The 15,750-nt window shown below is 39.8% G+C and overlaps 1 protein-coding gene across 1 annotated transcript in view; it reads left to right on the top strand.

Moving 5' to 3' along the window:
* The window catches only part of LOC125022361, a 123,108-nt gene extending 114,455 nt beyond the window's left edge, over positions 1 to 8,653 (top strand). Inside the window, exons 9-25 of the mRNA XM_047608983.1 lie at positions 1,021 to 1,130; positions 1,239 to 1,297; positions 1,405 to 1,565; positions 2,021 to 2,149; positions 2,249 to 2,291; positions 2,432 to 2,469; positions 2,621 to 2,699; positions 3,429 to 3,657; positions 3,759 to 3,838; positions 4,521 to 4,752; positions 4,832 to 4,911; positions 5,597 to 5,828; positions 5,915 to 5,994; positions 6,694 to 6,925; positions 7,014 to 7,093; positions 7,738 to 7,873; positions 7,971 to 8,653. Of these exons, the coding sequence (XP_047464939.1) occupies positions 1,021 to 1,130; positions 1,239 to 1,297; positions 1,405 to 1,565; positions 2,021 to 2,149; positions 2,249 to 2,291; positions 2,432 to 2,469; positions 2,621 to 2,699; positions 3,429 to 3,657; positions 3,759 to 3,838; positions 4,521 to 4,752; positions 4,832 to 4,911; positions 5,597 to 5,828; positions 5,915 to 5,994; positions 6,694 to 6,925; positions 7,014 to 7,093; positions 7,738 to 7,873; positions 7,971 to 8,060 (2,090 nt within the window). The 3' untranslated portion in view covers positions 8,061 to 8,653. The remainder of the gene's footprint in view (positions 1 to 1,020; positions 1,131 to 1,238; positions 1,298 to 1,404; positions 1,566 to 2,020; positions 2,150 to 2,248; positions 2,292 to 2,431; positions 2,470 to 2,620; positions 2,700 to 3,428; positions 3,658 to 3,758; positions 3,839 to 4,520; positions 4,753 to 4,831; positions 4,912 to 5,596; positions 5,829 to 5,914; positions 5,995 to 6,693; positions 6,926 to 7,013; positions 7,094 to 7,737; positions 7,874 to 7,970) is intronic.
* The last annotated feature ends 7,097 nt before the right edge of the window (positions 8,654 to 15,750 follow it).

The following is a 15,750-nucleotide window of genomic DNA, read 5'->3' as shown; positions in this document are numbered from 1 at the left end:
TTTATCCTCTGCTTTTGTAGTAACTCTCTTTCTTCCAGGCCTTTTTAGTCCTCTGTTAGACACCATTAGGCATTTTGCAATTTCTCTCTCAGTGTATCCTTCTTTCCTCAATGTACAAATCTGCACTCTTGTTTCTTTACTCAGTTGCTTCTTTCTCGCCATTTGTGTGATAGTTTGTCAGAGATTTGAACGCAGTTGAGATTTATTGGGATATCTGTATGCGGAATCTCAAAAGCCAAAGAGTTAAAGTGAGTAAACTGAAAACTGTGATTTGTCTTTTTACTTTTGCACTGAAGTTGTGACGCTTGCAAATCTTCTTGACCCTAAAACTAAGCCCTTCTTTTCTTTTGTTGAGATTTATTCAGCAATGGTCTGGTAACACCAATGCATACCTAAAGGTATATTGAGGAAAATGGTGGATATCATTGTAAGCAAGGTCTGATCGTACAGTAAATGCACCCCAAAATACATAGAACTCATACTGTTGTTTTTTTTTCTTTTGTTGTTGTTGTTTTTTAAAGGCATTGTAAACAGAAATTTGAAGTTGCTTCCAAACGTTTGACCTGTACTGCCTTGCAGTGTCCTTGACCTATCTATCTATCTATCTATCTATCTATCTATCTATCTATCTATCTATCTATCTATCTATCTATCTATCTATCTATCTATCTATCTATCTATCTATCTATCTATCTATCTATCTATCTATCTATCATTACATTAGGAGCACATTTTAGACTGTATTTTATGCATAGTGTTTGTGTGTTTTTGTGCCATTTTTGTAGCATGGTGTTGTAGGAATCTCTGTACATGCTGTGGGTCTGTGTTGGATGTTGTTTTGTATTTTTATTTTCAGACTACAGACGGAAATTAGCTTTCTGCTAAATATGATGCACACATCTATTAATGTTTTTGACACTTTAATGTATGTGCATATTGCCCATAAACTTAATGGAAAGCCTCTTCTAAAAACAGTTTTAAATTGCACATCTGTCTTACTGTGGTGTTTTCTCGTTTTAGCCAAAGTTTTCCCTGGACACATAAACCTGCCTGACATAGTATATGATATCAGTATGCGAGACAAGACATCATCAGTGTTCAAAGAGACTGCAGACCTTATTACCCAAGAGGTGAAAAATACATTTCCCCTCTCTAATTTTAATCATACTGACATCTTGATTCAAATGACACATTGGCATGAAACCAAATTACTTAAAGACATTTCTTCCAAAACACAGCTGGACAAGAGTTTGAGCTCTGATCCTACTTACGTTGGATCTATAGTGCTGGAACTGAGGTAAGTTTGGAGTATAGAATTAATCATCCATCTATCTGGAACCAGTTCACTCAGATCCTCCTGCACTTAATAATTACCATCATTAAGAGTGATTTCTGTCCCTACAGGTCAGCTGGCAGCATTCTATTAAGGATGTCGCCCGGTATTGATGCGACTGTAGATATCATCTACTCACCAGAATCCGACATCACAGCATCAGATGTTGTAGCAGAGGTGGAGAAGGCCACTGAATGCACCGACTGTCCACTGAAAGGAGCAACTTTTGTTGGTGAGTTAATTACATCGATTTAGCCAAATCATTCAGTACTTCAAAGGAAAAATGTATCAGAACGAAACTCAAATACTCAAGACTGATTTGTTCTCAGGCAGAGATGTTCTTTACTCTATCTGCAACTCTGTCTGACATTAATTTATCCACTCAATTTTTAGATTAGTTTAAATTGTGACTTTATTTCTGTCTTGTGTGTACTCTCCTTTGGACTGTGTGCTGCTGCAACATTGCAATTTTCTCCACTGTGGGATAAATAAAGGATCATTGCATAAATGTATCTTCCACGGAAATAAACAAGCCAACCAACATTTCAGAGATGCACTGTGAGTGTAGAGTATTGCAGGACGACATAGATTGTCACTTTAAACCATAAAGCATATTGTGTTTAAGACTAACTTGATTTGTCATCGTCGTGTTTGAGCGAGTTTCAGTGAAATAACTAATAATTACAGAGGAAGACCTGTGTGAGAGCAAAGCATGTGATGAAGTCACCACAAGATGCTCTTCAGGAGATGGAACTTTCACCTGCACCTGTATGGACGAGTACATTCCGACTGACTTCAGCACCAGAGTGTGTGTTGGTGAGAAGATTTATTTTCAGATTTTGAAATGTCTGAAGACTGTTAATATTTCTTAGACCAAACAACAAACTGACTTTTAAACATTTTATATTTTTGCAGCTTGTCCCTCTGGACAAAAAGCAGAGAATTCTATGTGTGTCAGGTAAGTGTGTGTGTCTGTGTGTGTGTCTGTGTGTGTGTGTTTGTGTGTGTGTGTGTGTGTGTGTGTGTGTGTGTGTGTGTGTGTGTCTGTCTGTCTGTCTGTCTGTCTGTCATGATAAAGTCATTTTCTTTGTCTTTCAGTTGTCCATTTGGTTATTCTGGTTTTAACTGTAATGAAAGTGAGTATGCAGCACATCATTAACAATGAATGAGAGAAACAGCACAATTACATAACAACAATCTGTCACCAACATTTAGATCTGATCTGATTAGTACTTCCTTCGAGGATCTGTCTATGTCACCAATGATGTTTCCATTTTGTTCTTTTAGGTACTATGATGCTTCTGGTGATTGTCGGCTCTGGGCTCGGTGGACTGCTGCTCATTGCCCTCATCCTCCTGATAGCAGTGTACGTCTCGTGAGCTTCTCATTATTCATTCACCCACTTACAAACATTCAGTTATTCATTTTTGTATACTTGACACAAGGATTTTTGGAAATCCTGTTAGTTTGTCGACTGCTGTTTCTGCTTTAAGCATCATGTTGATTAGTTACTGATCACATGACAATAACAACATGGACGCTTCCTAGAAGACAGATGAGGAGTCCAGTGGGTTGTTGGTTCATCAAGTGTGGGGAAATACTTCACTAAAGATGAAGCCCATATTACTGTGACATGTCAGTCCTGAACTAAAGTACTAATGCAATGCATCTGAAAAGATATCCTAAAAAAGGCATGCTCTGGACATCAGTCAGTAAGAACTTCACCAAACGTCCTGTGGTAACAGAGAGAAGGAGGCTGCACATCAACTATTTGACAAAGTTATTAGAACTTTAGCTTCAGAGAAATACCTGCTACACTATCCCATCTAACAATACTCTGTGGAGTACTATTAAATGCTAGTGAGTTGCAGTGATGAGTTGCATTTCACAGTATGTAGCACATCAGCTGCCTCTTCTAAGCGTATGTATCCAGGTCAAGAATATAGATTTCGCTGCTTTCTGTTGTGTTTTTATTAGTAACATCATCAGAGACTAGTCCATAAGTCGACTTGCTAAAAAATCTGAAGTCATACAACATCTGGTACAGACACAATACCAGTAGAACCCTATATAAACCTTCCTTTTATCTCCCTAGTTCATCAATGAAAAGTTCTAAGAAGAAAAAACAGGCAGTCACTGGTATGCCGCACATCAGCCAGTCTCCTGCTAAGGCACCACCGGCCAACGGTCAGGCGCCTCCATATAACAGGTCTGCAGCTTTGGCTAATTCCGGGTTGCCCAACTTCCCACGGGCAACACCCAACAAAAGCTGGGATAACAGGACCAACCTGGAGATGCCTTCCAGCAACAGACAGCAAAACCTGGTACCTATTGATGAGAACTCGATGAGTATGTCTCTCATCCTAACTCTTCTGTGTTTTGCTAGTGTTTTCCTAATGAAACACTTTTTTCTTTTCCATGGCAGAACCTAAACAACCAGCAATATGAAAGCATGCCATATGGCCAGAATCACCCAGACGAACGTTCCAAATCCTCTGGACATCAGTCAGTACCAACTTCACCAAACCTCCTGTGGAAACAGAGAGAAAGAGGCTGCACATCAACTATTTGATAAAGTTATTAGAACTCTAGCTTTAGAGAAATACCTGCTACACTATCCCATCTAACACCACGATGTGCAGGACTATTAACTCATTAAAACATGTGTGTGTGTGCACTCACACACACACACACAAAAAAATGTTGTGGTATTTGGATTACTGTAACTCACCAATGGACAAAATTCAAAGTTTGGCTGAAGTTGCACTTTCTGGAAAAAAAACTGCCATTACAGTAATGACTGACCGCCGCTGTCGGCTCCAGATTGGGGAGCCCCAGGAGGAGAGAGTTGTTTGGAGGAATTTGTTAGTAAAAAATAAGTTACTTATACCCTTGAGATGTCACAAAGGTTTCCAGACAGAAGCACGACTTCACAGTGCTCAGACACACTTTGAATATTGTCAATAGCACAAACCACTGTGAGTTACAGTAATTCAAAATCGGCGTGCTTTGATGGATCGCTGGCCAAAGGCTTAAATACTAATGATGGTGTTAAGTTGCAGCCTGTTTTAATACAGGCTATACATATCTGTAGCTCCCAGTATGCAGCACATCGGCTTTCTGTTCTCAGCATATGTATCCAGGTCAATAATATAGATTTCATTGCTTTCTGCTGTGTTCTTATTAGTGACGTCCAAGGTACGCCTTACATGGGCTACTCTCCTGCTAAGGCACCACCGGCCAACGGCTTCTCAGTCAACAGTGAGACGCCCTCATTTAACAGGTCGGCAGCTTTGGATAATGGCAGGGGGCCCAGCTCCCAACAGCCAAACTCCAACAACAGCTTGTATGACAGGACCAACCAGGAGATGTATCCCAGCAACAGCCGGCAAAACCTGGTACCTATGGACGCAAACTTGGTGAGTATGCCCCTGATTCTTAACCTTGTGTGTTTTTTTGTGTTTTCCTGATGAAATACTTTTTTCTTTTCCATGGCAGAACCTAAACGACCAGCAATATGAAATGATGCCATATGGCCGGAGTCACCCAGAGGAACGGTCCAAATCCTCTGGACATCAGTCAGTACCAACTTCACTACATGTCCTGTGGTAACAGAGAGAAAGAGGCTGCACATCAACTATTTGGCAAAATTATTAGAACTTTAGCTTCAGAGAAATACCTGCTACACCATCCCATCTAACAACACGATGTGCAGTACTATTAACCCTTCGAGACCTGAACATCCGTCTGCGCACATACAAACAAGCTTGCTGTATTTGGATTACCGTAACTCACTGCTGGAAAAAATTGAAAGTGTGGTTGAACACTGGGAAGTTGCGCTTTCTGGAGAAAAAGCTGACATTATGGTAATAATGACGCACCGCTGCTGTTGGCTCCAGATTGGGGAGCCCCAGGAGGAGAGAGTTGTTTGGAGGAATTTGTTAGTAAAAACTAAGTTACTTATACCCTTGAGATGTCACAAAGGTTTCCAGACAGAAGCACGACTTCACAGTGCTCAGACACACTTTGAATATTGTCAATAGCACAAACCACTGTGAGTTACAGTATTTCAAAATTGGCGTGCTCTGACAGATTGCTGGTGAAAGGCTTAAATACTAATGATGGTGTTGAGTTGCAGCCTGTTTTAATACAGATTATACATATCTGTTGCTCCCAGTATGCAGCACATCAGCTGTCTGTTCTCAGCATATGTATCCAGGTCAATAATATAGATTTCATTGCTTTCTGCTGTGTTCTTATTAGTGACGTCCGAGGTACGCCTTACATGGGCTACTCTCCTGCTAAGGCACCACCGGCCAACGACTTCACAGTCAACAGTGAGACGCCCTCATTTAACAGGTCGGCAGCTTTTGCTAATGGCAGGGGGCCCAGCTCCCAACAGCCAAACTCCAACAACAGCTTGTATAACAGGGCCAACCAGGAGATGCCTCCCAGCAACAGCCGGCAAAACCTGGTACCAATGGACGCAAACTCGGTGAATATGCCTCCAATTCTAACCCTTGTTATGTGTTTTGTTAGTGTTTTCCTGATGAAGAAAGTTTTTTTTCTTTTCCATGGCAGAGAATGAACGTGCAGGAAGATGAAATGATGCCATATGGACGGAGTCACCCAGACGAACGGTCCAAATCCTCTGAACATCAGTCAGTACCAACTTCACCAAATTTCCTGTGGTAACAGAGAGAAAGAGGCTGCACATCAACTATATGATAAAGTTATTAGAACTTTAGCTTCAGAGAAATACCTGCTACACCATCCCATCTAACAACACGATGTGCAGTACTATTAACCCTTCGAGACCTGAACATCCGTCTGCACACTCACAAGAAAAGCTTGCAGTATTTGAATTAGTCACCGATGGACAAAATTCAGAGTGTGTCTGAACACTTGAAAGTTGCGCTTTCTGGAAAAAAAAACTGCCATTACAGTAATGATGACGCACTACCGCTGTCGACTCCAGGTTGGGGAGCGATGCAAGATTGGGGAGCCCCAGGAGGAGAGAGTTGTTTGGAGGAATTTCTTAGTAAAAAATAAGTTACTTATACCCTTGAGATGTCATAAAGGTTTCTAGACAAAAGCACGACTTCCCAGTGCTCAGACACACTTTGAATATTGTCAATAGCACAAACCACTGTGAGTTACAGTAATTCAAAATTGGCATGCTCTGACAGATTGCTGGTGAAAGGCTTAAATACTATTGATGGTGTTGAGTTGCAGCCTGTTTTAATACAGGCTATACATATCTGTAGCTCCCAGTATGCCGCACATCAGCTGTCTGTTCTCAGCATATGTATCCAGGTCAATAATATAGATTTCATTGCTTTCTGCTGTGTTCTTATTAGTGACGTCCGAGGTATGCCTTACATGGGCTACTCTCCTGCTAAGGCACCACCGGCCAACGACTTCACAGTCAACAGTGAGACACCCTCATTTAACAGGTCGGCAGCTTTGGCTAATGGCAGGGGGCCCAGCTCCCAACAGCCAAACTCCAACAACAGCTTGTATGACAGGACCAACCAGGAGATGTATCCCAGCAACAGCCGGCAAAACCTGGTACCTATGGACGCGGGCTCGGTGAGTATGCCTCCAATTCTAACCCTTGTTATGTGTTTTGTTAGTGTTTTCCTGATGAAGAAAGTTTTTTTTTTCTTTTCCATGGCAGAGAATGAACGTGCAGGAAGATGAAATGATGCCATATGGTCGGAGTCACCCAGACGAACGGTCCAAATCCTCTGAACATCAGTCAGTACCAACTTCACCAAATTTCCTGTGGTAACAGAGAGAAAAAGGCTGCACATCAACTATATGATAAAGTTATTAGAACTTTAGCTTCAGAGAAATACCTGCTACACTATCCTATCTCACAAAACGATGTGCAGTACTATTAACCCTTCGAGACCTGAACATCCGTCTGCACACTCACAAGAAAGGCTTGCAGTATTTGAATTAGTCACCGATGGACAAAATTCAAAGTGTGTCTGAACACTGGGAAGTTGCGCTTTCTGGAAAAAAAAACTGCCATTACAGTAATGATGACGCACTACACCTGTCGACTCTAGGTTGGGGAGCGACGCAAGATTGGGGAGCCCCAGGAGCAAAGAGTTGTTTGCAGGAATTTGTTAGTAAAAACTACTTTGAATATTGTCAATAGCACAAACCACTGTGAGTTACAGTAATTCAAAATCGGCGTGCTCTGACGGATTGCTGGTGAAAGGCTTAAATACTATTGATGGTGTTGAGTTGCAGCCTGTTTTAATACAGACTATACAAATCTGTAGCTCCCAGTATGCAGCACATCAACTGTCTGTTCTCTGCATATGTATCCAGCTCAATAATATAGATTTCATTGCTTTCTGCTGTGTTTTTATTATTTACTCATTTAACAGGTCGGCAGCTTTTGCCAATGCCAGGGAGCCTAGCTTCCAACAGCCAAAGTCCAACAACAGCTTGTATAACAGAACCAACCAGGAGATGTATCCCAGCAACAGCCGGCAAAACCTGGTACCTATGGACGAGAACTTGGTGAGTATGCCTCCAATTCTAACCCTTGTGTGTTTTGTTAGTTTTTCCTGACGAAGAAAGTTTCTTTTCTTTTCCATGGCACAACCTGAACGAGCAGGAAGATGAAATGACGCCATATGGCCAGAGCCGACTCCAGAATAACCCGTATGGTCAGAGCCAAGGCCACACAAACCATTACTACAATTAATATGATGGAAGACAGATTAGTTAATGCAAAACCACAGGTTGACATTTTTTTTTGTCTCTGCAATTTACTCCACAAATACTATCCATTTATAGTTGCTATATAAATACAATTCCGACAGTTGTGTGTAACTGCAATGTAGCCTTTCACACTCTGACTTGTACAGTTATGAGTTATATACATTACACGTTGCCATAAATCAATTCTGTCTGTCACTGACTACATAAAATGTAGTTTGCAATATGTTTCTCAAATTTTGTCTTGCTGTCAGTAAATCAATATATTATTCATTTAAGTTGTTTATTTACATGGAAACAGAAACTTTGAAAGGAGGATCTGTTTAATGTCATTTGTTGTTATTTTGTTGTCTATGAATTTACAAGTAATTGTTTTTTGGCCTGTAAAATGTTCTGTTTTTTTAATGGAAATCTATGTTTAATGTGCGTTTAACACAGGCTTTGTAAATTAGGTGAGGCTGTTCAGATAGAATTTAAAATCAACTATTCCCCTTAAACGTTTACTTCATTGAAATGTTTGACTTGAATGAAAAATTGTCTTGACTGAGAGCATGCTTTGAAATAAAGGACTTTACACTATGTGTGATTTTTGATGGATCAGCCACTCAAGGGGGGAACTGGGCAGACAGGATCTCCACGCAGGAGCTTGAGTCAACAACAGAAAGACTCATGTATTTTGTGGAGAGTTAAAACTTGTTGTCAGGTTGTCAGAGGAAGAAATACAATACTACATTTTGTGCCTAAAGTCAGAGATAAAAAAAGGAATGCAAAAGGGAATGGTTGTGGCAGTCTTTTTTGATATAGGCGAAGCATACGATATATATATATATTTAAATTAGTTTCAGTTTTCATTCAAAATTATACAAACAGAATCCTATTGATCATATCAACTGCTTTCTAAGGTTTTCAATAAGATGTAGTGCTTGTAGGGACATGATACAATTATGACACAACAAGGGAGACAGAGACTGCAATGACAGATAGATATTTCCTCCATTTTTTTACATCCATGGGTCAGGTTTCAACCACCTTATTGTAATGCATTTAATTGCTGTTGCTAGCAGTATCTGTTAAAGTGTCTCTTCCTTTGATATCTTTTGGTAATAGACATAGAAGTGACACCATCGGGTCCATTGTCCATTGTAATATTTCCATCGAATACTTCATTTGTGTGTGTTTCAAACACTTGTTCCCAAAATGTTCCCAGTTTCGGGCATGACCAAAATATGTGGATGTGATTGCCAATGTGTGGGCCACAATTTCACCAGCATTTATGTGAGTATGTAATGTGAAATTTAGCCATAATTCCTCATGATTACCTTCCATTTAAATTCCCTCCACACATTGGAATTAGTTACTAGATGTGCTTCAGTACATATCTCTAGTTTAAATTTCCCATCTCTCTTTAATCTGTACAGTATTATTCAAGTTCATGCCCAAAAATATTTGGTAGCAATAGCTTATTAAGTTCTTATCCTATTGTCTTGTTTGTACTTTTATCAACAATTCTATAACTAGCACTGTGTTTTAATAAGAGATCCCTTATACTGTAGGTACCTGAAAAAATCCGTTTTTGGTAGCTTAATTTTCTCCACTGGCTGTGCAAATGATTTGAAGGTACGAGCATCGTAGACTTGATGTATGTTGGTAAGGCCTGCTTTGGCCATTTTCTGAAACCTGTATCTATGTCAGAGGGCACGAAATCATTATGTATCCAATATTTGTAAGGACTGAAATTGTTTTAGACAAACGAAATGTAGATTTTATTGTCTTCCATATTTTTAACATGATTTTGGTCCAGTCTCCTATATTTATTCTACTTAAATGGGTATCTAGGAATGGCAATAATATCAATATCGAGCCAGCTTGTACATGATGAATCCTGAATCCATATTATTAATGGTTTTAGTTGTGCAGCCCAAAAGTAGTATCTCAAATTTGGACGTTTGAGCCCACCCTTTGCTTTAGGTAACTGTAATATTTTAAGTCCGATTCTTGGTCACTTTCTTTGCCAGATAAATATTGAAATTAGCTTGTCCACTGTAACAAATGTATTGTTAGTGATGTCAATAGGTAACATTTGAAACAGATACAGTAATTTAGGCAGCACATTCATTTGGACACTCCCAATGCCGCCCAGTAGAGGCAATATTGACTTGATCGGTCCAAGTCTTTACTAATGTTTTGGATTAGACTTTTGTAATTGAAATCGTATAGTTTTTCTAATGGAGGTGGTATATGAATGCCTAGATATTTGATGCCATCTACTGGCCATTTGAACTCGTTCTGCAATTTAAAACTATGTAATCCCCTTTATATTATCTTCATTGATAATCAGGTGTGCTAGTTGTTCGATACTGATTTTTTACTGATTACTGATTTTTTTTGGAATTTAACAAGTTTTATTTCTTGTCTCAAAGGGAAGACAAGGTCAGGGTCCAGGGTGTCCCTGGAGGGGGGCAGGCTGATACAGGAACAGGCTGGGGGGTTTCAGGTGGAGACTGGTGGAGCAGAGCGGGTCTGGATAGTTGCGCAGGTGGGGGGGTGCTGAAACAGAGAAACAAGTCAAAAAACGTGTCTCTTATCTCAAGGCTTGGTCTAGGAGCTAGAGTCGAGCAGTGTACTGACGGAACAGTGGCTACAATCTGGCAGCAAAGTGAGGCAGGGCTGAGTGGAAGTACACTGAGGTGATTGCAGGATGAGATGCTGCTGGTGGGCTCGCCTCCATCTCAGCACACCTGAAATCACTCACCAGACGCACACACTCAAACAGCAGCCATAACAATTGTGATGAGAAGGAAAGAGACAGTAAAATAATATGAAAAGAGGTATAAAAGTTGGGGGAAATTAAGTCAAACAAACTCAAAGTGGGTGCACATATAAAGACTGGGCACTACAAAAATGACTGAAAATTACAAGGAAAACTACATATGCTTTGTAACGTTTTAACTTTAACAAAGGGTTCTTATCCTGAAAGAATATGGAGATGAAATCTTGAGCCCCAGCTGCCCCAGAACTTCAGATCAATATAAAAAATAAAGACACCTTAGGCTCATTAACTTATGTTTCAAAGGTAAATGTTTATAGTAGTAAATTACTTTTGGCAAAACTGCGGGCAATTGTGTACTTTTAAGGACGCTGTGTCAATAATAGGACATTATGGATGAGGGGCTGGAATTTGGAATAGATCCATGAGTGTCAGGTTTGGAGGAGGTGTTAAAGTGAGGACCCAAGTGCAAGACTAAAGATGAGGCCGGGTTTTCAAACAAAATATATTTAATGAAAACTAACAAAAATCCAACAAAAGACGCTGCAGGCAAGGCAGGTATTACAGAACTCAATACAGCAAAAACTCACAGGAGGAACATAAGGATGACATGCAGGGATGTAACACCAGAAAACATTAACGACGCGACAGAGAACAAAGGACAAGGCATATATACACAAGAGGGCTAAGGGCTGACAAGACACACGTGGTATGAGGATAATCAACACAAGACCAATAAGCAATCACACATGAGGAAACACAACAGACAGGAAATCAACTACTTAGCAAAATAAAACAGGAACACAAAACAAGACACAGACAGACATCAAGACAGAAACATGAGGCACAACAGACAGGAAGTTATGAAACTAAACAAAATAAAACAGGAAACTCAAAGTCATGTGATCACGAAATAAAAGACAGAATCATGACAATGAGAAACTCCAGGTTGCAATTGAAAGGGTGGTTAAACTATCACAGCAAAAACCCAAAAAATATATCACTGAAATTACAGTATATAGCCAAATGCTTGAGCCTGTTCATGTCAATAGATTCTTAAGAGTAATGTTTGATGAAAAATTAACATGGAACCAACACATCAACAAACCTTTTGAGGTGTCTGGCAGGACAAGATTGGGGAGCAACAAGAGTGACTTATATGTCTTTATGAGGTCTAATATAGACTACGTTTGTATTGCCTATATGTCAGCAGCTGAGTGCCATCTTAAAAAGCTGGATGTAGAGCAGGCTCAACGACAAAAGAATAAGAACATGTGTTGGAGCTTGTTGGAGCTTTTAGAACACCCCCAGAACATTTTACGTAACATATTTGCAGGGGCTCAGAAGCCCTGTTTGAACTCAGCCCTCCTGGGTGTGTCCTAAGTGTGTGATTGTCTGGTGTGTGCATGTCATATGTGGAATGCATATGTGGGAGCAAAATCAAGTTTTGGGTGGATTGGGAATGCAAAAGCAGGAATTATGTGTTTAAACAACATAAGATATATTTTGACTATGCCGTCCTTAGTTATTCCTCACTGGTTGTGCCGCAGTCTGTAGATTTTAATATAAAACATTGCAAGAAAAATTTAAACAGGTGTTTGCAGGTACTACCACAGAAAGGCATATTGAGCAGTGTTATAAAGATCGTCACTTGATGGTTCCAAAGATTCAGAGATGGGTAGAACAAGAGCGGCTGTTTATAAACTGCAATTCAAGATAACGATCAATGAAAGAACTATCAGATAATTTGTCAGTGTACACAGTGGAGTGGCTAGAGAGTTACAGGGAAAGAGAGGCATTGATTGCATCTGACAGAAGGGCAGTACAAGATGTAAGTACAGGTAGGGGCTACCTGCAGGGCATTTCCATCTCATGCACCTCCAACAGTGCCAGTAGGGTAGTGTCAGGGTCTTCAGGTGGGAGCCATCCTTCATTGATGTTTCGCTCCAGTACATCTCACAGTGGTGGAACAACACCCGGTCACTCACACATTTCTCAGGAGGTGCTAGATGGATGTTCCAATAGACCCCCTGCAGTCTACCTCCACAGGACAGATGACAGTCGACCATCCCACCTCATCTCACTCAACTGCTGGGTGTATTTGTCCTTTGTTTTTCCACTGCGTCCATTCCTCCCTCACAAGGAACAGTGAGCTGGTCTCAGACAAGATGTAGCAATCTCTGCTGGGAACTCGAGCTGCTTATCAAGGTCCACTCTTAAGTTCCATTCACATCCAGTTATTAGTAGTGGTCTTCTCTACCTCTGGACAATGTTCTGAAGTTCAGTGGGAATCTCAGGCCTCGGTCTTAAGTGACACCTCTATCGACCAATCAGAGTCTGGGGAATGGAATAGCATGCTCAAATTTACTATGGCAATCAAACTGACACAGTCAGGAGAAGGAGTTAGCAGCGTATTTTGGAGCTGGAATATAACTTTTTTTAATCACAAAACAGCAAAGGTTGTGTTTCATTTAGGTGGCAATGCCTGACAGAGGCTTTCAGATGAGTTTCTCCCCGCCATTTTGGTGTATTACGTGTTTGGAATGGTGCATGCTATCATGCGTTTAGACCTTCTGCAGCGCACATATCTGGTGTCAGGGTAATCACAGTTTGCCACAATGGTGTTTGGCTCTTGTAACACTGCTTACCTACCTGTAATGTTTGAGGACCAAAAGTAAGCTTTAACTAGTTAGCTGAGTAGTGGACCAGTGTCTAGATTTGTGGAGCTAAAGTGCTGTGCAGCAGTCAGTTAGAAAGACCAGAGACTGCAGATCGCAGAGGGAGGAGCCTAAGTTTAAAGTTATGTTAAGTTATGAAGGAAATATATATATATATGTGTGTGTGTTTGTATAAGGTTTTACAGCTTACCAGGTGGCATCACTTAGGAATGAAAACATATAAGTTTTTTCTTATGAAACAATTAACATGAGCATAACACTCCAGTACTTGAAACAATCTATAGTTCTGCAATGTAGTTTCAGTCGAGTCATATAGTTTTGTCAGTTGGATGGAACCATATTGTTTCAGGAAATCTGCATCTCATCCCTCTCCTCCCCCACTGACTAGCATTTGGAATTTTGACAGACTGTTTCTGAATAATATCGATTTTTGTTTGAAGTTAATGTTCACGGTAGCCAATTCAGTAGTTTATGTCCAGGCTGGCTCGTCAAAACACAGCCGGCATCTCTGTGAAATGAAAACACATAAATTCTTTCTTATGAAATAATTAACATGAACATAACACTCCAATAATTGAAACAATTTATAGTTCTGCAACATAGTTTCAGTTGAGTCATACAGTTTTGTCAGTTGGATCCTTTAAGTTTGAAATGTTTTGTAGTCCTAGAGTTTATCCAAGCTCCACTGTGTGTATTTTGTTCTTCTGGGTGCACCCTATTTCTAACAAGTCAACATCAGAATGATGTTATGTCAAATCCTCCTACTACACCGGTGAACTTCTGCAAAGAAGAAAGATGAGTAATCTCTCTCTCTCTCTCTGATGATTCAAGCAATCAGAATTTCTAGTGACTCGCCATTTCCCTCGTCTGGAAGAAAGCCCAGTTCTTGTTTCCAGAATCCAAAGAAGTTTCCAGCAGAATCAAAACCTGGCCTGCATGACTATATAAACCCTTATTGTTTACAATCAAGATATTAAGAAACTGTATTTGCTTGTTTTTTGTTTGTTTGTTTTTTTTTAAATAAAAGTAAAATCTGAACTAAGATACAATTCAATGTGAAACCTCTTAAACATCAATATCAGGATTATGGTCATAGTTTTTGTCTTCACTTCATTTTAAACCATATTGTAAGTTCTTAATGAACATGAAAAATAGCATTTACCAACCTCATCTTACAGGACACTTAGGAGATAAAATTTTATCACTTATTTTCTTCACCTTATTTGTGCATCCATCCTCATGGATCATTAAAGTCTGTCTAAGTCTAAAGCAACATGAAAGTATGCTTAATAGCCTTCACCTTTCTTCATTTAATATTTTAGATCTTCTGTATAAAGTATGTTTCTCAAAAAGTTCAGGGTTGTTATATTCACTGTCTCATCCTCAGTATGGGCATCACACCCTCAGTATGGGCATCACACAGCAACCCACACAGTAGATACAGTCATACGCTGCCTAGCTAAGTATCATGAAAAAACAAAATAAAACATCAATTATAAGCTGCTACAACAATAAACAAATGAAAACCACCCTGAACAGATAGACTTGCTTTCTCACTTCCTTTTTCTATGTCTAGGTCATGTCAAGGGCTGGGCACAGCCTATAAACCAATAAAATCATCCTGCTTTGTCATAAAACTGTACATAAATTGACGTATCATTTAATCTGTTGTAGTCTGTTTTTAACAATTTTGATAGTATTTAAGCTCATTTGTTTTTGTTTCTCCTTTTTGCATCATTTTGGGAAATCCTCAGAAACGTTTAAATAATTTGAGTTCATAGATGCAGTTGTTTTTCCCTGGAGTTGAGATTATTGGTGTCATAAAGTCATCTGAGGTCTAGCTCTTTCACTACAGTATATTGCTCTGCTTTGACCAACCTCAGTCCCTTTTGTTACAACAATCAAAACAACCAAACTCCAACACTGGTTCTTGAACACCTTATTTATAGGCCTATATGTTGTTCTAATGTGTCTTTCTCTTTATAAACATGTATTATCATTTCGTGTTTCTCTGGCAAAGGAATTTACTTCAGGATTAATGAAGGTTTATTTTCTCTTAGCTGCACATACAGTTGCGGCGATGAAAACACAACCAACAACAGAGACAACAACAGGGACACTAGCAACAACACAGACAACAACACCAACAGCAACAACAGAGACAACAGCAGCTCCAGGTAGCACGACAGCTCCAGGTACTACAGTAGCTCTAACAGTAGCTCCAGGTACTA

Source organism: Mugil cephalus, chromosome 16 (assembly GCF_022458985.1).
Source record: "Mugil cephalus isolate CIBA_MC_2020 chromosome 16, CIBA_Mcephalus_1.1, whole genome shotgun sequence".
Taxonomy (NCBI): domain Eukaryota; kingdom Metazoa; phylum Chordata; class Actinopteri; order Mugiliformes; family Mugilidae; genus Mugil; species Mugil cephalus.
The sequence above is the reverse complement of the archived record's forward strand: the minus strand, read 5'-3'. Positions and strand labels throughout refer to the sequence as shown.